The 22,946-nt window shown below is 44.6% G+C and overlaps 1 protein-coding gene across 4 annotated transcripts in view; it reads left to right on the top strand.

Annotated features, from left to right (window-relative positions):
* Positions 1-20,765, top strand: part of Ipo9 (importin 9) — a 50,440-nt gene extending 29,675 nt beyond the window's left edge. For 3 of the 4 annotated variants that reach the window (XM_085841363.1, XM_085841367.1, XM_085841365.1), the window contains 12 exons: positions 250-389; positions 2,670-2,829; positions 8,111-8,337; positions 11,227-11,375; positions 12,198-12,326; positions 13,243-13,518; positions 14,157-14,323; positions 15,659-15,792; positions 16,332-16,454; positions 16,817-16,921; positions 17,138-17,214; positions 17,664-20,765. In XM_085841363.1, the coding sequence (XP_085697489.1) occupies positions 250-389; positions 2,670-2,829; positions 8,111-8,337; positions 11,227-11,375; positions 12,198-12,326; positions 13,243-13,518; positions 14,157-14,323; positions 15,659-15,792; positions 16,332-16,454; positions 16,817-16,921; positions 17,138-17,214; positions 17,664-17,774 (1,798 nt within the window). In that variant the 3' untranslated portion in view covers positions 17,775-20,765. The remainder of the gene's footprint in view (positions 1-249; positions 390-2,669; positions 2,830-8,110; positions 8,338-11,226; positions 11,376-12,197; positions 12,327-13,242; positions 13,519-14,156; positions 14,324-15,658; positions 15,793-16,331; positions 16,455-16,816; positions 16,922-17,137; positions 17,215-17,663) is intronic. The other variant, XM_085841366.1, reaches the window with a different exon arrangement.
* The last annotated feature ends 2,181 nt before the right edge of the window (positions 20,766-22,946 follow it).

Below are 22,946 nucleotides of genomic sequence, written 5' to 3'. Positions count from 1 at the left end.
CAGACAGACAGACAGGTGGATGAATGGATGGGTGATGGATGGATGGATGATGGGTGGATGGTTGGATGGATGGGTGGGTAGTGCTCCCACATGATAGATGATTGATAAGTATAGAAATATACTTTTAAATAAATTAATTAGAAATACTGACAAATGATTTGGGATCAAATTACCTTGGAATACTCTGAGGGGGTCTTACTTATTTTGAAAGTGTTGTTTGCTTTACCAACTGCAGTATCCCTGTTACAGGTGGAAGATCCACGAGGCCTGCATGCTTGCTCTAGGCTCTGTGAAGTCTATCATCACTGACAGTGTGAAAAATGGCAGAATCCATTTTGATATGCATGGTTTCCTGACCAATGTCATCCTTGCAGACCTCAACCTGTCAGGTATGTTTGAATACATGCCAGGATTCTAGAAGATCTTGGGACCTGATGTTAACTCACTTAGGTATTTTTTAATATTTGTTTCTTTGTGTGTCTGTGTGTGATTTATGCACATCATAAGCCAGAAGAGGTTGTCAAGTATCCTATATTACCTCTGCCCAATCCTTTGAGTTGGAGTCTCTCCTTGGACTTAGCTAGACAGAATCCAGCAAACCCCATCAGACCTACTGCCTCCACCACTGTCAGAGCTGGGATCACAGGCCTTTGCTGGGCCTCCACCACTGTCAGAGCTGGGATCACAGGCCTTTGCTGGGCCTCCACCACTGTCAGAGCTGGGATCACAGGCCTTTGCTGGGCCTTCTGGCTTAGTTGCATGGGTGCTGTGATCCAAACTCCTAGCCTTGTGATTACAGAGAAGGCATTCTTATCCCCTGAGTCATCTCTTCTCTTAGCCCTCCTCTCTCTCTCTCTCTCTCTCTCTCTCTCTCTCTCTCTCTCTCTCTCTCTCCTTTCTCTCCTCTCTCCTCTCTCTCTCTCTCTCTCTCTCTCTCTCTCTCTCTCTCTCTCTCTCTCTCTCTCTCCTCTCTCTCCTCTCTCTCTCTCCCTCCCTCCCTCCCTCCCTCCCTCCCTCCCTCCCTCCCTCCCTCCTCTCTCTCCTCTCTCTCTTCCCCCCTCTCTGCTCTCTCTCCTCTCTCTCTTCCCCCCTCTCTCTGTGTCTGTTTCTATCTCTGTCTTTCTCAGTTTTGTGTGTATGTTTGTGTATAAAGATCTGAGTTTAGTCCTTAATGCCCCAAGAGATGTAACTCAAGTTCCAAGGGATCTGATGCCCTCTTATGGCAACTTCTGGCACTGTATGTATGTGCACACAATCACATACATATATATTCATAAATGAGATTAAAATCTTTAATCAAGAATTGCAGCTTGTATCTATTCTGTTAGTTATAATAGCCATGATGTCATATATGTATCATAAAATCTCTGGAAAGAGCTGTTGATCATTTGGGAAGGAATGAGAGTAAAAAAGTTAAAAGGTGATGGTTTTAGCTTTAAGGACTTTCAGAAATACCTAAGCCATACTTTGGCAGTTACTACCTCTATATCTAAAGTGATAGTAATTATCTCCTAGTTTGTTAAGAGCTATTCAATAATTCCTCAATTTGATATTTTAGTGTGATTGACTAAGCTTTTTGACAAGCTGAATGCATTCAGTATTCTCTTTTTTTTTTTGTTTTTTTTTTTTTTTTTTTTTTTGTTTGTTTGTTTGTTTTTTGAGACAGGGTTTCTCTGTGTAGCCCTGGCTGTCCTGGAACTCACTCTGTAGAACAGGCTGGCCTCGAACTCAGAAATCTGCCTGCCTCTGCCTTCCAGAGTGCTGGGATTAAAGGCGTGTGCCACCACACCCGGCTCATTCAGTATTCTTTTTTTTTTTTTTTTTTTTAAAGATTTATTTATTATATGTGTGTACACTGTAGCTGTCTTCAGGCACTCCAGAAGAGGGCATAAGATTTTTGTTACGGATGGTTGTGAGCCACCATGTTGTTGTTGGGATTTGAACTCAGGACCTTTGGAAGAGCAGTCGGTGCTCTTAACCGCTGAGACATCTCACCAGCCCCCGAATTCAGTATTCTTAAACAGTTCATGCTTAGCAGGAAGTAGTAATTCTTACACCAGTAGATTAGAATATCAAACAAAGTACAGCATATGAGAAAGCTGAACACACAGAATTACAGTGGCTCAGAGATAATTTGAGATTGCTGCAGACTGAGAGATCATAGAGAGTATGAAGGGAACATGTTGACTTGTGATAAACAAAGCTCAGAGTTGACAAAGCAAGATGTGAGCTCTGAGTCCGGATGTGTGCTTGAGCTTAATAGCCATCAAAGTTGTCTTGAATGTCAGCACTAGTTTCATGTGGATTTGGTGGACTGTGGACTTGTTTGTCAGGTTATTAATAGAGGGATAGCAGCTATAATTGATGTTCTAGTGTTGAGACAGTAATGGGAAGGAAGAGGCAGTGGGAAGGAAGAGGACTCGTGCAGGTAAGCAGCAGTGAGGGCTTCGGTCTCAGAATAGAACTGAGGTCCGAGGTAGAACTGAGAACTGGCTTCTCTATCATTTATTGCACATATGTCTTTAATATGTGAAATTGCTCTTTCTTTCAAATAAGTCATCTATGTTGTATAGCATCCAATATTTGTTAACGTTTGAGAAATGGAGTTGGGGAGGAGCAGGGGGAGAGGAACTTTTCATCATGCAGCCTGTAATTGCTCTTCCTCCTAGCGTCTCCTTTCCTCTTGGGCCGGGCACTGTGGGCTGCCAGTCGCTTCACTGTCGCTATGTCCCCTGAACTGATTCAGCAGTTCCTACAGGCAACAGTCAGTGGTCTTCATGAGACACAGCCCCCATCAGTTCGCATCTCTGCTGTGAGAGCCATCTGGGGGTAAGTACACTACTCTAGAATGCTAAGAACTGCTTGAGGAGAAATGGCTCAGCTAGAGAACATCACCGCTGTCCCATGCATTGTGTTGCCTAGAAATTTCTCCTAGAGACCTCTTGAGGAAGAATACTGGAGGAAAAGGAAAAGAAGCTCTACTGGTGACTCCAGAAGGCGGTCCCTTTGTTCCTTATTCCCTTTCAATTCAAAGAGCAGCTGCCTCTCTTCAGTGAAGGCACTTAACCCAAGGCTCTGAATAATTTGCATAATGTTGCATAATTGTGAAGGACATAAATCTAATTAGCAGCCACATCACTGTGTTGGTAGTCTATGCATTAGAATCCAAATTTGGGGAGAATGTGGCATAGAAACAAGCTCATATTTCCCAGTTTCACTTCTCTTTTTCACAGGCAAAGACTAGAGGTTTCATAGTCGTTACTTAAGTTCATACTCAGACTAGGGGACACGTTGGTATTTGAAATTTTCAGTTCATAGTTTTATTTTATGTATATGAGTGTTTTTTTTTTTTTAAGATTTATTAGTATAAGTTCACTGTAGCTGTCTTCAAATGCACCAGAAGAGGGTATCAGATATCATTATGGGTGGTTGTGAGCCACCATGTGGTTGCTGGGATTTGAACTCAGTACCTTTGGAAGAGCAGTCGGTGCTCTTACCCACTGAACCATCTCACCAGCCCTCTGAGTGTTTTTTTGCGCATGTCTGTGTTCCATGTGCATGTTTGGTGCTTATAGAGGTCAGAAGAGAACATTGCATCCCCTGAAACTGGAGTTAATAGACAGTTGTAAGCCACCTCGTGAGTATAAGGAATTGAACCCAGGTCTCAATAGGAACGAGTGCTTTTAACTGCTGAGCCCTCTCTCTAGGCCTGGACATTTCTAGTTTGAAGGCTATTTTAAGATCCAAATTTAAGCATCTCCATTGAATTCTATGCATGAGAATTACAAAATTTGTGCTCCTATCCTGACATTTGAGACAGTGAGAATCTGTGCATTGAGGGGGGAGAGGGAAGGAGGGAGATCCTTTGGGAGCATTGAGGAATCACCTAGTCTGCCTGTGTGTATTGAATTAGTGCTACAACCATGAACAGATCAATCTTCCTGTGCAATCGTGGTAGAGCCGATCTTTGGCTCTGAATAAATTTAAAACCTCATTGTGCTAAGAGAAACCAAGTACAGCTTTTCAGAGAGCTCTGAACCCATTCTTAAATGGCTGAGGAGGGAGGCATAACCTGCTTAACCACTTGCCTATATTACTTCTGACCTTTGTAAAACCTGATTTTTTTATCTACATGCATTCATTAGTCCCTGAGGCATTAAACATCCCTTACATCAAATGTCAGTATAAGATTAAAAGCAGGAGCTGGAGAGGTGGCTCAGCAGATAAGAGAACATACAGTTCTTGAAGAGGAGCCAAGTTTGATTCCTAGAACCCACAGCAGGCAGTTCACAGCTACCTGTAACTCCAACTCCCGGAGACCTGAAACACCCAGATGTTTTCATACATGGACATGAAGACAGACAGACAGACAGAGAAAATAGCAACAACAACGTTTTAAAGAAAAAAGTTTAAAGCCTTTGTCAACTAAATAAGAACAAAACCATTAAAACCTATGTATATATCTTAATTAAAACTTTTTTTAAAAACATAGGCCATGAGAAAAATCATAATAAATTTAAAAACAGATTACTGGTAAAAGAACTATTCTACTTAGTGCTGTGATTTTACAGAAATGTTCAGAGTTGCAAACTGAGAGTTTGATAGAAGTGTGTAAATACTCATGTTAAATGCCTCTTGTCTTCTGGGATGGCTTAGAAAACAGTGCCCGTCAAACATAACTCACTTATGTTGGTTCTCACAGGGAAAAATTAGGATTTTAAAAAACAAACAAGCTGGGTGGTGGTGGTGCATGCCTTTAATCCCAGCATTCGGGAGGCAGAGGCAGGCAGATTTCTGAGTTCAAGGCCAGCCAGGTCTACAAAGTGAGTTCCAGGACAGCCAGGGCTATACAACGAAACCCTGTCTCGAAAAAAACCAAAAAAAATAAAACCAACAAAAAAACCCTTTCATTTATTGTTATAACTGTGGTTATTTACAATAAGCTTCAGTTTTATAGTCAGAAAAGTACATTGAGAGGCTGGAGAGCTGGCTCAGCAGTTGAGAGCATTGGTGTAAGTCATGAGGACCTGCATTAAGATCCTAGCTCCTGTGTGAAAGGCTGGCAGCCCTGACACTTCTGTAACCCCAGCTCCAAGGGAGTTGGAGAAAGACAGGGGACTCACTGGGGCTTGCTACAAGCTTATAACTTCTATTGCCACAGCTCCAGGGGATCCAGTACCCTCTTCTGGCCTCCATAGGCATCTGAACACATGTGCAAATATGTATATCGCATATGCATGCACACACGCACACAAAATTAAAATAACAAATGTTTAGGAGCTACCCTATGAAGAATTCTTAGCCATCTTTTCTTCTCGGCCAAAAATTTCAATTTAGTCATTTCCTATTTGGTTTTCTAACGACTATGTCCTTGTCATATTGGTAAAACTATGTTTTTGGTTTCCAAGTTTAATTTTATTTAATTAATGTGTATGTGGGTATGTGCAAGGGAGTGTGGGTACCTCTGGAGGCCCTGGACTTACAAACAGTTGTGAGCTGCCCAACACTGATGCCAGGGAAGTCCTCTGGAAGAGCAGTCTGCACTCTTAGCCCCTGAGACCTCTCCAGCCCGGGAAATGGCTAATGCTGTAACATTTTAGTTCATCAGAGCAGCTTGGCTCTTTTCTTTTGTGCCAGCTTTAGTTTATTCCTCCATGCTGTGGCTTATATTTCAGTGTAAACTGCTTTAAATGATTTCTGAAACAATATAAGATATTTATTGATGAATAATTATACTTGTGTCAGATTTCTCTAGTCATATTTATGACTGACTTATTTTTTATTGTTTGTGTATTTGTTTCCTATGTATGGGTGTTTTGTCTGTGCTGGGGAGTCCAGCATAAGACATCAGATCCCGTGAAACTGAATGTGCTGTGAGTGCTGGGAATTGAGCCTGGGTCCTCTGCAAGAGCAACCCTTGAGCTCTAAAACCCTGAGCCATCGCTCCAGCCCTCCAGCCGCAAGCCCAGGCCTCACTTCTGAGCACTGAGGTGGCACCTGGCTCTGATCATCTCTGAACTCTTTTCTGTTGTTGTTTTATTACCTTGTTTTAATTACAAGGACAACAGATCTGCTTCTCGGCTCAAATGGTGAGAAGTTGAGACATCAAGTACCAGTGGCTGTAGTGATGGAGGGGGAGGGGGAGGAGGAGGGTTACTGCAGTCAGGCGGAGTAGCCAGTAGAAGGAGAGGAGGAAGCAATAAGGAAAGAGCCAAGGCCCAAAACTAGGAAGTGCAAGATCTAAGAGTACAAAACTTTTACCATTACTAAAGCAAGGAGTCTTATAGACTTGGCAATAAATAGTAAGCATAGTGGTCAATGCTGTGACTTTCAGTTACTTGTAAGATTTTACACACACACACACACACACACACACACACACACACACTGGTAGAGGCAGTAAGCAGTGACTGTGTGGTGGCTTGCAGCTACCCATAACTCCATTTCCAGGATACCTCACCCTCTGGCCTCTTCAGGCACCAGGCACATGTGTGCTCTACGTACATAGAAACTTAAATAAATCCAGCAAGGCAGGTGGTGGCACACCTTTAATCCCGGGGCAGAGACAGGTTTTTTGAGAAACCCTGTCTCAAAAAACAAACAAACAAAATAATCCAAAAATAAATTTAAAAAGAAAAAGAAATAGGTTAGTTCTGAGCCAAAAGCACGTCTATGGCAAAGCCAAGCCCATAAACCATGGTCTCACGGTCACTGGAGCTTTACAGCTAGGACCATTATTTGGCTATTTTAAACAAACAAGAGTGGAGTGAGGTGACACACCCTTACGCCTGCCACTGAACTGTGGAAGCAGAGGCAGGAGGATCTCTGTAAGTTCAAGTTCAGCCCCTCATTGCCTATTTCTAACTACAGTGCTGAAGGAGAGACTCATGGGACTGCAGGTGTCTTCAGTGCTGGAACATTCGCCCAGTACAGGCAAAGCCGGGGATTCCGTACCTATCGGGAAAGAAGGAAGGTGCAGGTTTAAACAGTGTGTTTGTAGCATTTGTATCCTGTGAGAGACAGTAAGCAACATCCAGCCAAATACTTGTCGATTAAGAGGTGGTTAGACGGGGCTGAAGAGATGGCTCAGCAGTTAAGAACACTGATTGATCTTCCAGGGTCCCGAGTTCAATTCCCAGCAAGCACATAGTGGCTCACAGCCATCTGTAATGGGTTCTACCCTCTTCTGGTGTGACTAAAGACAGTGATACTGTACTCATATATACAAAAAAATAAATAAATCTTAAAAAAAAAAAGAGGTGGTTAGGACTGCATAGAGAAGTTTAAATCCCATATGTAAAGTATTAATTTTGTGAGTATACCTTAGATTGTTTATATAGATTAAACTCATTTTGACACTTAAAACACAAAATTTGTAACATGGAAATCAAAAAATAGTCTCCCATTATACAATTGTAATGAGAAGATGTTTTAAGACTACATTTGTTTATTTGCTTGCTTGCTTGCTTGCTTGCTTGCTTGCTTGCTTGCTTGCTTGCTTGCTTGCTTGCTTTTGGTGGGTTGTTGTGTTTTGGTTTTGAGACAGGGTTTCACTGTGGAACCCCTGCAGCCTGGACTTGCTTTGTAGACCAGGTTGGTCACGTGCTACAGCGTGTGAAGTTGGAGGGTAACTTCCACCGTGTGGTCTCTGGGGATCCAGCTCAGTTCATCGGTTTAGGAGCAAGTACCTTTACTGGCTGGGCCATCTTGCCAGCTTTTTATGTCAAAATCTTGGTAATGTGATTTAACACTGTAGTCTGAGAACTCATAAGACATTTAACCTAGTATCTTAATAATTTGGATGTGATGATGTGGCTGTATAAAATTTTAAAGAAAATAACAAATAGGCTAGCAGGGTGGCTTAGTAGTAAAGCACCTGCTTGAACATGTAGGAAAGAGCCTGGGTTCCAGCCCCAGCAAAGAGGAAATTTTGAAGAAAGTAGAGGCACTGATATGTATGTAATATGCTACAGAAAGATATGAAGACATAGCTGACTCCAGAAGTAGCTTTATAAAGCTATGTATGCATACATATGTCATATAAGATTGGAAAGGCTAAAAATTGAAGGGTCTACTTAAGAATAATTCTGAATTATGTATCTCTCTCTAGTTATTGTGATCAACTGAAAGTCTCAGAGAGTACGCATGTGCTTCAGCCCTTCCTCCCCAGCATCCTGGATGGCCTGATTCACCTAGCAGCCCAGTTCAGCTCAGAGGTCCTCAACCTGGTGATGGAGACGCTGTGCATCGTTTGTACTGTTGACCCAGAATTCACAGCAAGCGTGGAAAACAAGATCTGCCCCTTCACCATCGCTATTTTCCTCAAGTACAGTAATGGTATGCCTTCCAGAAAGATGTGTTGATGAGAAGCACCCGAAGAAGTGGTAACTGGTGGGTTAGGAACCACCCCTAGCTAACAAAGGAACTGGCTCTCCATAGACATGGCAGCATTGCAAAGTCAAATGCCAGTTCCTGGGATTTTCACATAAGGACTAGGAGAGATAGTACATAAAAGACTACTGCGCCGGGCGTGGTGGCGCACGCCTTTCATCCCAGCACTTGGGAGGCAGAGGCAGGCAGATTTCTGAGTTCGAGGCCAGCCTGGTCTACAAAGTGAGCTCCAGGACAGCCAGGACTACACAGAGAAACCCTGTCTCAAAAAACCAAAAAAAAAAAAAAAAAAAAAGACTACTGCAAAGCAGCCTCACTTGAGCTCTTCCGATGGGTGCAGCTCAGGGATAGACGCTTGCTTAGTGTGTACGAGGCCCTGGGTTTGATCCCTAATTCTGGGGAAGAAAATCCTGAAGACAGAAACATGCCAAGAAACCTTTCACACAAGGGTCAAGTGCTCTGCTGCCAAGTGACAACCCAGCCTTTGAGCCTCTGTGTAGCTAAGCCTGGGCTGGACCCTTCCATCCCTGCTCCCGCCTGCTCCTCCCAAGTGCTGGGTTGTAGACACGGGCTTTCAAACCCAGCGCAGATGTTTTTATAATACTAAAAATTAAGCAAAAAGACAGATTTCCTCAGGATATACATAAAAATGTATCTGAAGTTTTAGTTGTAGTTTTAAAAGAGGATATGCATGTAGCTGTGTGTACTGGAAAGAAAAATGCCAGAATAAAATAATGGAAAATACCAAAGGTATTATCTCTAGGTAGAAGAATTACAGGCTTTTCTTTCCTTTAATACTTTTCAGCATTTTAAGTTTTTATAGTAAACATATTCATGCTGAGTACCAGGAAAAATACTAAGGATATTTGTTTTAAAAATTGAAACTAGAAGACATAGAAGTGGTAGAGTGATATCATACTGAACAGGTTATTTAATTTGTGTTTTGGAAGGTTGTTTTTTTATCTGATAAATGTGTTCTGCAGAGCATGCCCGTTGCTCTCTTGTTCTTCTCAGGCTTCATTAATTGTCCTACATGGCTATCTGTATCTCTTTTACCCATTCTGCTAATGGAGAGCTAGAGTGTTCTTTCTTTTCTATTACAAACAATGCTATAGTTACTTTTAACATACACCTTAGTGTCCACTGCGTGTATCTTGTCATGCTACATGACAGAGGTACTTTTATTACGTGAGTAAAGCTGATTAACATGAAGTTCCATCTCTCAGCCAGGTATACATACCTATGATCCTAGTCCTTGGGGCTAAGGCTGGAGGATTACAGAGTCAAGGCTGTATAGTGAGACCCTTTCTCAGAACAAACACCAGAAAGAAGCTCCATCTCTTTGTAAAGCTCTGCTTTCTGAGGGCTGTACCTTTTTACAGGTAGGGCCCTGGGAGTCCCTCCTCTCCATCCTCACTACTCCCTAAGAAATATGTGGGACTTCGTGAAAAGGTGGAAGAGGGGCAGGAGAGGGGCAAGTATTGGCTGCTCTTTCAGGGACTCTATACCTACATGGTGGCCCACTCTCTTCTGGAACTCCAATTCTGAAGGACACTCCTCTTCTGGTTTCCTTGGGCACTGCACACATGGGTACACAGACATGTATGCAGGTAGAACACCCACATACAAAATAAAAATGAATAAACTAATTTTTTAAAAAATTATATGAGAGGCTGGGGTCAGCAGTGTTTTAAATTTTATATCTTACTATTTTGTTTGTTTGTTTGTTTTGAAACAGGGTCTTTTTATGTAGCCCTGGCTGTTCTAAAATTCACTCCATAGACCAGGCTGGCCTCAAACTCATATAGATCCTTCTGCTTCTGCCTCCCAAGCGCTGGAATTAAAGGCATGGACCACCACCTCCTCTCTCTCTCTTTCTTTCTTGGCCACCACCTCCTCTCTCTCTCTCTCTCTCTCTCTCTCTCTCTCTCTCTCTTTCTCTCTCTCTCTCTCTCTCTTTCTTTCTTTTTCTTCCTTCCTTCCTTTTTCTTCCTCTTTCTTTCTTTCTTTCTTTCTTTCTTTCTTTCTTTCTTTCTTTCTTTCTTTCTCTTTCTTTCTTTCTTTCTTTCTTCCTTCCTTCCTTCCTTCCTTCCCTCCTTCTTCTTCTCTTCTTCTTCTTCTTCTTCTTCTTCTTCTTCTTCTTCTTCTTCTTCTTCTTCTTCTTCTTCTCCTTCTCCTTCTCCTCCTCCTCCTCCTCTTCCTCCTCCTCCTTCTTCTCCTCTCCCTCCTCCCCTTCCTCTTCTTCCTCCTCCTTAGATTATACATTCTTTTTTCCTCTTTTTTTATTTTTTTAAAGATTTATTTATGTGTGTATGTGAGTACACTGTAACTGCCTTCAGACACACCAGAAAAGGGCATCAGATTCCATTACAGATGGTTGTGAGCCGCTATGTGGTTGCTGGGAATTGAACTCAGGACCTCTGGAGAAATAGTCAGTGCTCTTAACTGCTGAGCCTCTCTTCCTTTCTTATCTTCTTAAAGTATCGGGATGTTGTTGCTTTTTCGTTCGGTGGCTTTTATCACTGGGTTTTATTATCACTCTAGGTTTCAGGAAAGCAAAGGCCTTAAACTTTGCCCCAGAAGAAAAGCCTCCTTTAACTTTAGGAGTAGCTATTAGAAAGTCCAAGCCCCGGAGAACACCTCTATTGTATGTTTGAAGACTTAGCATCCCTTGTTCTTCAGGGGATTCTTGTGGCTGGCTGCTCCACTTCCATTTCCCAACTGTGTGAGATTTAACCTCTACAGAATTACTTAACCCACGTTAGACTTAGAACGAGAAACAAGCATTATTAGACCAGAAGTAGCGAGGGTTCCATGTTGCCTTACCCACCTCAGATCCTGTTGTGGCCTCGCTGGCTCAGGACATCTTCAAGGAGCTGTCGCAGATTGAAGCCTGTCAAGGTCCCATGCAGATGAGGCTGATTCCCACGCTGGTCAGCATAATGCAGGCCCCAGCAGACAAGATCCCTGCAGGGCTCTGTGCGGTAAGTGATAGAAGGGCTGGGAGGGAGGGAGGGAGGGAGAGAAGGGAAGCAGGTACCACCCACAGGTCCCACCTGTGCACAGGACATCTGTCAGGGCTTGGAGACTCAGGATGCTATGATATACTGAGCTACTCTGTCCATGAAGACAGTGCTTGACTGCCTTAGGTTTTTTAAAAGGGGTGGGGAGTTTTACCCCTTTAATCCCAGCACTTGGGAGGCAGAAGCAGGTAGATCTCTAAGTTTGAGGTTAGCCTGGTCTATAGAATGAGTTCCATGACAGCCAGGGCTCCGCAGAGAAACCAGTCTTGGAAAAAAGCAGGGAATTTGGGGTTGGGTAGTAAGAGTGAATGTGTCTGGGGTATGAGGTATGGTCTCACTGTGTAGACTAGCTATATGGGTTGACCTTAGACTCAGGAAATCTGCCTGCCTCTGTCTCCCCAATGCTGGAATTATAGGCATGCACCACCATTCCTGGTGGCATTTTCCCCAACTGCTACGATACATGTTGGGAACAAGAGGACAACCTCTGGTGTCATCCTCAAGAATACAGTCTACCTCCTTTGAAGCAAGGCCTTTCTTTGGCTTGAGTCTTGCTGTACGGTATGCCAACCAGCCAGTAAGCCCCGGAAACCTCCTTTCTCTGCCTCCCCGGCACCAGGGTTATAAACACACATGCCCTCCTGCCTGTACCACCTGCGCCCACAGCTAATGGAATTATAAGCGCTCTAGTGAGGCTGAGAGCTGTGTGTACCTGACAGGCGTTCTTGTTGTTGGATATCTCCCTCCCAAGAAGTAATTCTGACTTCTCTGTTCTTTTTTCAGACAGCCATTGACATCTTGACTACAGTAGTTCGAAATACCAAGCCTCCCCTTTCCCAGCTCCTCATTTGCCAGGCTTTCCCTGCTGTGGCACAGTGCACCCTTCACACAGATGACAATGCCACCATGCAGGTATCTGAGACTTGGAGACTGGAAGGTCATAGCCATATAGTAGGATAGAAAATCTGACCTGTGATTATGCTTTTGAAATGTAAGTCTGTCAGCTCCAAATTTACCAGAGAGACCTGGTGGGGTTGTGCTTTAATGGTCTTAGGAAGTGTGACTGCCAGACATCTGGCTATCTGTATTTGATTATTGATGCTATAGAGGAGCCTATAGATGACCTCTGTAGAGGTCTGGATTTGAGACCTTTCTGAATATTTTGTTGATAGACGTGGAGAAGTGAAAGATGTTGGGTGCTCTCAGGTCTTTATTACTGGGACCGTTTGTGAAGGCTGTAGGAATGATAGGAGATCCTGGTAAGAGTAGAGCTCCCTAGGCAGACAGTGATTTGTGTGAGGTCCATCTTCATAACATGAAGACCTTTCATACTCCTAATTATGGCTACATCTAAGAGGGCTTTTCAGTACCAAAGGTAAATCTTTACTGGTAAACCTCAGTGTTCTTGGTCATTGGTCATTGTAATGAGAAGTAGGCAGGGGTTTTTTGTTTTTGGGGGTTTTTTTGGGGTTTTTTTTTTTTTTTTTTTTTTTTGGTTTTTCGAGACAGGGTTTCTCTGTGTAGCCCTGGCTGTCCTGGAACTCACTCTGTAGACCAGGCTGGCCTCGAACTCAGGAATCCGCCTGCCTCTGCTTCCCAAGTGCTGGGATTAAAGACGTGCGAAGATAGATACTTGGGTAAAAGAAGGATCATGTTGGTGCCTATCTTTAGCTCTAAACAATAAATTCCTTGTGTCTAGTGTATGAGCCACAGAGCCCTAGAGGTTTGTTGTTCCCATGAGGTATAGGCCTCTGTCAGTAACAGCTTGAGGGTCTCCTTGCATCTGTTCTCCAATGGCTAATCTTGCTTGTCATTTCTGTCCCCATAGAATGGTGGTGAGTGTTTACGGGCCTATGTGTCAGTGACACTGGAACAGGTAGCCCAGTGGCATGATGAACAAGGCCACAATGGACTATGGTACGTGATGCAAGTAGTGAGCCAGCTCCTTGACCCACGAACCTCAGAGTTTACTGCAGCCTTTGTGGGCCGCCTGGTCTCCACCCTCATCTCCAAGGCAGGGCGGGAGCTGGGGGAGAATCTGGACCAGATTCTTCGTGCCATCCTCAGTAAGATGCAGCAGGCAGAGACACTCAGCGTCATGCAGGTAAGGACAGTGGGGTACAGTAGGCTTTGCTGCGTGAGAATCAAGTGAGTGTGTGGGTCCTGAGTTGTTTTATTCTCTCACTATCCTTGTAGAACAGCTCAGTAGAGTGGATCTCTCCTGGTGGGAGAGACGTGAACAAGGAAAACCCCCATGTTCTGTCCTATGAGTGGACTCTGCTGTATATAGACAAATTCATTTTACGTGTATGAGTGTTTTGCTTGCATGCATGTATGTGCACCACATACATCGAGTCCAGTCTCTTGGAACTACAGTAGAAATGGTTGGGAGCCACCGATTTGGGTGCTAGGAACCACACCCAGCTCCTCAGCGAGAATAGCAGTGCCCTGACCACTGAGCCATCTCTCCAGCCCAGACTCTATTTCTAGTTTGACTTTGGTTTTGGTTTTATCTGAGATGGTCTCAGTATGTAGCTCTGGCTAGTCTGGAACTCTCTGTATAGACCCAGGCTAGCCTCAAACTCAGTGATCTGCCTGCCTCTACTTCCTATGTATTGGAATTAAAGGTATGTGCCACCATGCCCAGTCTCAGAGTCTGCTTCCTGACTGACCAGCACATTCCCTCTTTTCCTGTGTCTATGCAATCTTTTCTTGAAAAAGATACCTCTTGTTCTCTTCTAGTCTCTCATCATGGTGTTTGCTCATCTGGTGCACACTCAGCTGGAACCTCTATTGGAGTTCCTATGTAGTCTCCCAGGACCAACTGGGAAGCCTGCCCTGGAGTTTGTGATGGCTGAGTGGACGAGTCGGCAGCACCTGTTCTATGGACAGTATGAAGGCAAAGTTAGGTAAGGCCCGGTACATTTGCTCTGAGCTTTCTACTTCTACTCACATTTAAATCTTTTGTCCCTGACTTACACCATTGAATTTTGTTCAACCAAGCTGTCCCTTTAGTCTCTATTGTGTCTTTCTTGATAACCATATAATTTAATATCTCCATGTTGAAATTCCCAATAAAACAGCAGAGGAAAAGGTGTATTTCTGATTTCTGCTAAGAACCTCCTCTTGAGCAGACTTTGCCTGGCTAAGTACAGATGGTGGCTTATCCTCCTTTGTAAATCTAAGCCTACGCCTGGTGAATCCCAGTACTCAGGAAGCAGAAGCAGGTCTTTGTGAGTTCAGGGCCAGCCTGATCTACAGAGCTACCTCCAAGACAGCAATAGATAGATAGATAGATAGATAGATAGATAGATAGATAGATAGATAGATAGATACCTCCAAGACAGCAATAGATAGATAGATAGATAGATAGATAGATAGATAGATAGATAGATAGATAGATAGATAGACAGACAGACAGACCCGACCTTTGTTTTGCAACTCCATAGCCTAGACTTCTATCTTTTATTTTTCTGGTGCTGGGAACCAAACCCAGAGCCTTGAGTTTGGTAGGCCAGCCTTCGACCGTTGGGCTAAGTCCCCAGTCTCTAGCCTGCGCTTATTCCACTAGGTCTCATTACCCAGACACACTAACCAGTGTGGGTAACCATTGTGCAGCACTAGGTCTCATCACCCAGACACACTAACCAGTGTGGATAACCATTGTGCACCACTAGGTCTCATCACCCAGACACACTAACCAGTGTGGGTAACCATTGTGCACCACTAGGTCTCATCACCCAGACACACTAACCAGTGTGGATAATCATTGTGCAGCTTGCCCACCCCTAACATTTTTCAAGATGAGCAGATATCAGTGGACCACCTTGTGTACACCAAATCCCATTCTTCTTTCTTTCTTCCTTTCTTTCTTTCTTTCTTTCTTTCTTTCTTTCTTTCTTTCTTTCTTTCTTTCTTTCTTTCTTCCTTTCTTTCTTATTTTGGTTTTTCGAGACAGGGTTTCTCTGTATAGCCCTGGCTGTCCTGGAGCTCACTTTGTAGACCAGGCTGGCCTCAAAGTCAGAAATCCGCCTGCCTCTGCCTCCCAAGTGCTGGGCTTAAAGGCGTGCGCCACCATTGCCGGACACCAAATCCCTTTCTTAGCTGGGCTCTGCTACCTCTTCTAATTAGTAGTAAAAAGAAGTTACACCATCAAAGAGAGGGTCTTCATTTCTGAGGGCGAGCTAATCTACTTGGCAAAAGCTCTAGATGGGAGCTGACTGACATTTCCTGGCTCTTGCCAGCTCTGTGGCACTGTGTAAACTGCTTCAGCATGGCATCAATGCAGACGACAAGCGGCTACAAGATATTCGTGTGAAGGGAGAAGAGATCTACAGCATGGACGAGGGCATCCGCACCCGCTCTAAGTCAGCCAAAAGTGAGTCATGCTTCCAGTCTGGAGGGGCTTCAGAGACCTGGGATAGGGGAAGGGCTACACTGTGTTCTGTGTTTTTATTGGTCGGTTCATAAAGAAGAATCAGAAAACTGAACAGTGAATCAGAACGTGTGGATCCTTCTTGTTGAAAATTGACAAAAATAATCTTGGGACAATGCTCCCAGCTTCCAGCTTCAGTCTGGGGCTCCGATGGACTGTATGTAGAGTTGCTGCCTTTAGCTGTAAGTCTCTGATTGTCTGCCCTGTCTCAGAAGTTAAAGTTCTGGCCAGGGACTGGCATCCTGTGCTGGCTTCACAGCTTGGTTGCTAGTAGGAACTGATCTCTAATCCCGGAACTCTTACTTCTCCTATCTCTGAGCTGCTATGTATAAGACCCAGGAGAATTAAATTGAAGTCATTCTTTGCTGGACTTAGTGAGGGTGGCAGAAAGCACCTGAGAAAGGAGCTCTGCTGAGGAGAGCTGTCAGTCAGGAGGATGAGAGGCTGCCAGTCTAACCTGAGGCTTTTCACTTGCTTCCTAGACCCAGAGCGCTGGACAAACATTCCTCTGTTGGTCAAGATCCTAAAGCTGATTATCAACGAGCTTTCCAATGTCATGGAGGCCAATGCTGCTCGCCAGGCCACTCCTGCTGAGTGGAACCAAGGTGCACCAGACCCTTACTCCCAGGAGACTTTGAACTTCCATATTGTCGGTTAGGTTTATTCAGGCACAGGTTTAAAGGGTGTGGTGCGGAGTGTTACTGGAAAGCTGTGCCGTGACTGACAGTCAGGTCTCCTCAGATCTCACGGTTAGAGGTGAGGGCAGCTAGGAGGCAGGCTGGCTTATCCTTCTGAAAAGCTGAAGTTTTTCCATTCACACCGGGAGGGCTAGCGCATCCTTGGTGCTGTCACGTTTGGGGACTGTAGGCCACATCACAGAAATCCTCAAGGCCCTTCTGTTCTGCCCTAGTAAGATTTGGGGAGGGAAAATGCATGACTGTTTCAGCTGCTTTTCATCTTCAAATAGATGATTCCAATGACATGTGGGAGGACCAGGAGGAAGAAGAAGAGGAGGAGGAGGATGGTTTAGCTGGCCAGCTTTTATCTGACATTCTTGCTACAAGTAAATACGGTAAGCCACTTGAGAAAAGACAGGACAGCATGGTAAATACCTTTTCTTTGCACACTGGTGCCCAAAATGGAGTACCTAAGAAAGAGGAGATGTGGGCTTATAGGGATGGTCCTTGGGCTTTTGGCCCTTCCGCCTGCCTCAGCCATGCAGCAAACGCATCTTTGGCCTGATGTTGGGCCTCTGTCCTGACTCGCCTGTGTTGGCTGTGTCTAACAGAGGAGGATTACTATGAAGACGATGAGGAAGATGACCCCGATGCCCTGAAGGATCCTCTCTATCAGATTGATCTGCAGGTGAGGGTGTCCATAGAAGATTCTTACAAGTAATATCGTTCAAGCCATGGAAACAATATAATGGGTTCAAATCCATTCATGGTTCATCATTAGAATTGCAAGAAAGTAGGGGTGGATGGCTGTCTGTTTGGGTGCTCAGAGCCCTGGGGCAGAGAGGGGTGCTGGGATTTTTATCCAGTCATCTGTACCAGCAATAATCACTCAAAGTGAGTCTACTTTGTGAAAGTTCTCTGGGTGGAATAGGAGATGGAGCCTTGGAAATATTTTTGGGTTCCCTATAGCATTCTGTCATGTATGTATATCAGTTCCACGGATGTGAAAACTGCCCCTTAGGAAGCAGGCATTGTCTGAAAGCCAGCATTCCTGTACCGCTTGCTGGTGGTCCTTGACTTGCTGCATGCTGTTGGCCTTGGGGATGCTTGCTGATGCCTCTCTCCTTCTTCCTGCAGGCGTATCTCACAGACTTCCTTTGCCAGTTTGCTCAGCAGCCCTGTTACATAATGTTTTCATGCCACCTTAACGACAACGAGAGGCGGGTCCTACAGACTATCGGCATCTAAAAAGGAGAGTCTTCAGCCTGTGCTTCCTCTCCTGGCCCAGCCACAGGACATTCTACCGCCCTCTCTGGCCTGGAGATGCGCTTTTTCTCAGCCTGGAGTGGCTTCGGGCCCTCGGCCTGGACAGTGATACTGACACTCAGCCCTTGCTTACCAGGGCTGGCATTTTAAAAGCTAAAGCAAAGAACATTTATCAAACCCCAAATCTGGAACTGTCTTTCTCCCCAGCTCTGCCCCCCTTCATTCCTAGCATCCTCTGTTGGCCAGACCAGAAACATTGATACCGGGGATGTAGGTTCCTGATTATTTTGCCCCACTTCAGGAGCACAGGAATTCATTTCCATTAATATTCAGAAACATATCTGTTTGCTTTCATAGGACATCTGATGTGTTCAGTTAGGAGCCCCGTGAGAGATCATTATGCCTATGCCTTCTGCCCTCAGCCAGTGATGCTCTAGGTTTTCAGTAAGGAGAAGCTGGAGCAGCCACGTACTAAGCCATTTCCAGTAATCTCATCTTTATGCTTTCCTCATGCAACACTAAGGGTCCTCTGTCAAAGGCTCCATATTCCCATCTTTGCTTCATTGCATGACACAGCCCCTCCCCCAGGCTGTTCCTATATATACATGCATACACAAAGCAAGCCAGACAGATGGCAACTTGTCTTTTTTTTTTTTTTTTAAGAAAAAAAATCAGGAAAGAGATTTTTATTTCTAAATCTGCTTGACCCATCTATATTTAATATGCCTCTTCTGCACATAACCCCAGAGTCTGATATTCAGAGGTATCCCTGTCCCTCAGGAATCCTCTGAAGTGGTTGAGTTGTAGCCCTCGAATTTGCAACATGTATTTTTCTAGGACAGTAAAGCGATCTTTACAAATGAATTTAGTCTGCATACTCTAAGGTGTCTCAACACCTCCACCTTCTGTTTCTTCCCTCCAGAAGCAAAGTAAAAAACAGAAGAAAGCATAGCATATTTTAGCGTCCTACTGTGATTTGGCAAGCAGCTCAGAAATCTTAGAGAACTGGTATTTTTCATCCAAATATGTTTAAAGAGTCAGTGGTACAGCGTGCGGAGGATGGCCCAGGGTTCAGTCCCCAGTACTACAAAAATAAGGGCATCCTGCAGTGGGGTTCCCTTGCATTATGAGTTGAGAATGGGTGAAGATTAAGAGCAGAGCAGTTGCCCCATGCTCCCTTTGTTTGGTAGTGCCCAGGTCTGCCGCTCCATTTTTAATAGCTGGGGCTTTTTCTTTGGGATGATACTCTAACAAAAAGGAAAGGGGATGTAGTGGTCTTGAGCTCCACTTAAGCAGAAGGCGTATAAGGCCTTTCCTGGGACCAAAGGACTTGGCAGCTTGTTACTGACTGCGCCACCAGATGTCCTTAGTGCTCAACCTTGAGTTCAGAAGCACTAACTAAAGTTTCCACTTTTATTTTTAAGAGCCTAAGAAAGTGTGTATAGTTGTCTTCTGGCTGGCGGTGTGGAGACCAGCATTGCCTCTGCCTTTGCTGCTTTTCCTCCTGAAGTTGAAGTTCCTGATAGAGAGAAATGATAACATACCTGTCCAGTGGCACCCAAAAACACCACAGTAGGAGCTTTGGAACCTCGTTCTATAGTTGACCTCAAAGTCAACTGGATTTGGTGCTAAAAACAGTAGACCATTCCACAAGATTAAGTTGTCTAGTGGTTTTGTCACATTAGAGTGGTACCAGGTTAGCAGCACTGGCCTGCTGAATTTGAGGAAGCTTGGAGACCCCAGTTCATATGCCGACAGTGATATGGGTTCATTCTAAGCCTGCACATTAGAACAGTTCCCAGTGTATGGTGCCAAAATTAGTCCAAAGGGTCTGTCCCGTTCTCATGGTTCACTTTTGGTAGGAGGGCTAAGCTCCTGGCTTAAGAAAACTTGAAAAGCAGGTTTGTAGGAAGCCATCCTGGCCAGCATACATAACTGATTGGAAGTGGAGGGGCTTCTGCACCCTGGTGGACAGATGCTTGTACTTTCAGAACACTTAACTCCTGCAACAGTGAAATCTCCTATCCTGCCAAGAGACTGTACCCGAGAGCAAGGAGAACGTTCTGGTGGTGACTGTTGGTGTGACGAAGTTGAACTCTGGCTTGTATTTTATCTCCTATGAAAGCCAACTTCATTTGGGAAAGGGGCCGAGGCGGACTGTTGAAGACTAAGAAAAGACCAGTGAACTCATGAGAGGTGTGGGCTCCCTATGATCAAAGGTTTCCAGGTTGTGGGTGAAACACTGGAGAGCTAGAAAGCAGATGAGATTCCAAGAAAGAGTTGTTCCGCTAATCCCTGACTAAGACGCATGAACCTACAACAGATGGTTGGAAAGCAGATGACTTTCAGCGGGGAAAGCAGTGGCTGGGGCTGAGAGGGGTGGTCATTGTGAGCTAATGAAAACAAGCCTCAGCTCTTGTTAGCTGTCCTAAGTACCCTAGAGAAGTAAAGTGTGGGTCTTTACTGTGGAGATGAGTGGGTTGTTTATGCCAGGACATTTGAAGCCATTTGCAAAAGAAACTGACCTACACAAGGAAAGAATGCTCATCAAATCTTAGATGACAGGAAACCCCTAGGAAAGGTGACATTTAGAATCCAAGTAGGTCAAGTATAAGAAAAGGAGTTTGGCAACAGTATTTATCAGGAAGATTGAAGATTTGGAGTACTGTGTACCTCATTAAAAGTACTGAGTGTTAGTCCAGAAAACTCCAGTGTGGGCCCAGGTTATGGTCTAGAATACTGCAGACTTTCCTCCACCTCTGTCCCTCTCAGGGATCCTGACCAATGACTACTCTGTAAAAGGACATCCGAGACCTAGACTGTTTAGAGGAAGTGGTGACATGGCTGAGAAGGCTGGGCTCGGGACAGCCTCAGCACTCATGGGTTTGTTCAGACAAGTGCTGCACTGCACCAGCCCAGCAGGCAGGCCAGCTGCGCCTGAGAACGGAATAAAAAGTGCATTTCTGGCTCTTCTGTCTCCTGTCAGTTTCAGTGACTATTAAGCTTCTGTCAGATACAGTAGGCCAGTGCCTTAGGTTTTTTTCAAGAAGCTGGCCCAGGCTCCATGGTGGTGCCCACCTTAAATTCCAGCACTAAAGAGACAGGCAAATCTCTTGAGTCCAAGGTCAACTTGGCCTACAAAGCAAGTTACTGGCCCATAAGACCTTGTCTTGGAGTGGGGCAGGAGAAGCTGATTATTGATATCAGAAATCAATAACAAATGAGGCAAGTGTTTTTTTTTTGTTTTTTTTTAATATTTATTTATTTATTATATGTAAGTACACTGTAGCTGTCTTCAGACACTCTAGAAGAGGGAGTCAGATCTCGTTACGGATGGTTGTGAGCCACCATGTGGTTGCTGGGATTTGAACTCTGGACCTTCGGAAGAGTAGTCGGGTGCTCTTACCCACTGAGCCATCTCACCAGCCCATGAGGCAAGTGTTATCAGAAAAATGGGTACTGTGTATTGTCCCCTCCACCCCCAAAGAAAGACTAGGCTAGCAGTAATGACAGTGAGTCACTGGTATGAAGAAGGTGACCCTTCAGTGAAGCATCTTGCTAAAATGTGAGCTCTGAGATGCTAAGCTGGTGGACGTGTCTATGTGGATGACCTCACACCTGCCAACCCTGCAGAAGTCCTTTTTTTTTTTTAAGATGTATTTATTATTGTACATAAGTGCACTGTAGCTGTCTTCAGATGTGCCAGAAGAGGGCGTCAGATCTCCTTACTGGTGGTTGTGAGCCAGTTGCTGGGATTTGAACTCAAGACCTTTGAGAGAGCAGTCAGTGCTCCTACCCGCTGAGCCATCTCACCAGCCTGCAGGTGCTTTTCCTTAACCCTTTTATGAATAAAGGAGAGCAGATACGGAATGTTACCTGCTAGTGTGAGATTACTATCCAAGAAGCCTGTACTTAACGATAGTTACTCTTACCTCTCCAGTCAGACAAAGGGAGGGCAGGATATTCTAGAGGGGCCTGTGGTGACTAAGATAAGATTGTCATGAAACAATTGAAGAGCTCTTTGAAGAGCTCTTTTATAAGCACAGTAGAAATGTTAGAATGAACTGGGCTTGGTAAAACAACTGTAGCTGGACGTGGTGGCACTTGCCTTTGATCCCAGCACTCAGGAGGCAGAGACAGGCAGATTTCTGAGTTCGAGGCCAGCCTAGTCTACAAAGTGAGTTCCAGGACAGCCAGGGCTATACAGAGAAACCCTGTCTCAAAAAACCAAAACCAACCAACCAACCAAAAACCCACACAACTGTAATGTCAGTCCAGTGGAGGGAGAAGTAGGCAGAACTCTAGTTTCCAGTCAAGCAGGGCTACATAGTGAACCCCTGTCTCAAAAAAAACAAAAAACAAAAATGGAGCCTGATGTATAGTGCACTGGTAGAGCACTCAATTAGCATTCATGAGACCCAGGATTCTACACCAGCTAGAAAAAAAAAAAACATTGTGATTCCTGGAGTCTAGGCCAAAAATAAAAGCTATAAAGATAAGCTGAGCCAAATGGTGAGAAGGCTCCAACAAGGCCTGCTTCCTCCAGAGAAAGACTCTCCATCTAAGAGAAACTAAAAGGGGTTTGGAGCCTGAGCTACAGTTGGAGGCGATGGAAGGTAGGAACACCATCTGGCAGCAGAGCTGAGTGGAAGAGCGGCAGCGTGTGCTGAGACCGGAACCAGATGAGAAGAGATGAGTTGGTGAAGCCTTGCAAAGGCTGATGACCCCTGGGGGAGAGGTTCCCCAAAGGAACTCAGTGTTACCAGGTCCTCTGCATCAGGGGTCAAGCGTTCTGTTGGTAGTCATATGGCCAAAGCCCCACTCCCACAGACTGACACTGGATCTCAGTGCTTTATGAAGATTCCAGCAACAAGCAGCCAAACGTACATGTTAATAAAATTACGAACTCAGTGACCCATTTGCCTTTCTGTGAGGATAATGCAGGTTGGCACCAGCCAGCTAATGATCTCATTTTTTTGTTTTTAGATGATAACAAAAGGTCTCTCATGCCCGTGTGGCAAGCATGCAATGAGAAGGAAAACAGTGAGCCCCGGGCCTGACTAGAAGGCCCAGAGAGCCCTTCAAGTCTTGGCAGAACAATATAACTAGAAAGGGGGTTGGAATAGGAACCTTGCTTTCCTTGCCTGTAAAATG

This window comes from Mus caroli, unplaced genomic scaffold (assembly GCF_978045245.1).
Source record: "Mus caroli unplaced genomic scaffold, Mus_caroli_1 scaffold_1, whole genome shotgun sequence".
NCBI lineage: Eukaryota > Metazoa > Chordata > Mammalia > Rodentia > Muridae > Mus > Mus caroli.
The sequence above is the reverse complement of the archived record's forward strand: the minus strand, read 5'-3'. Positions and strand labels throughout refer to the sequence as shown.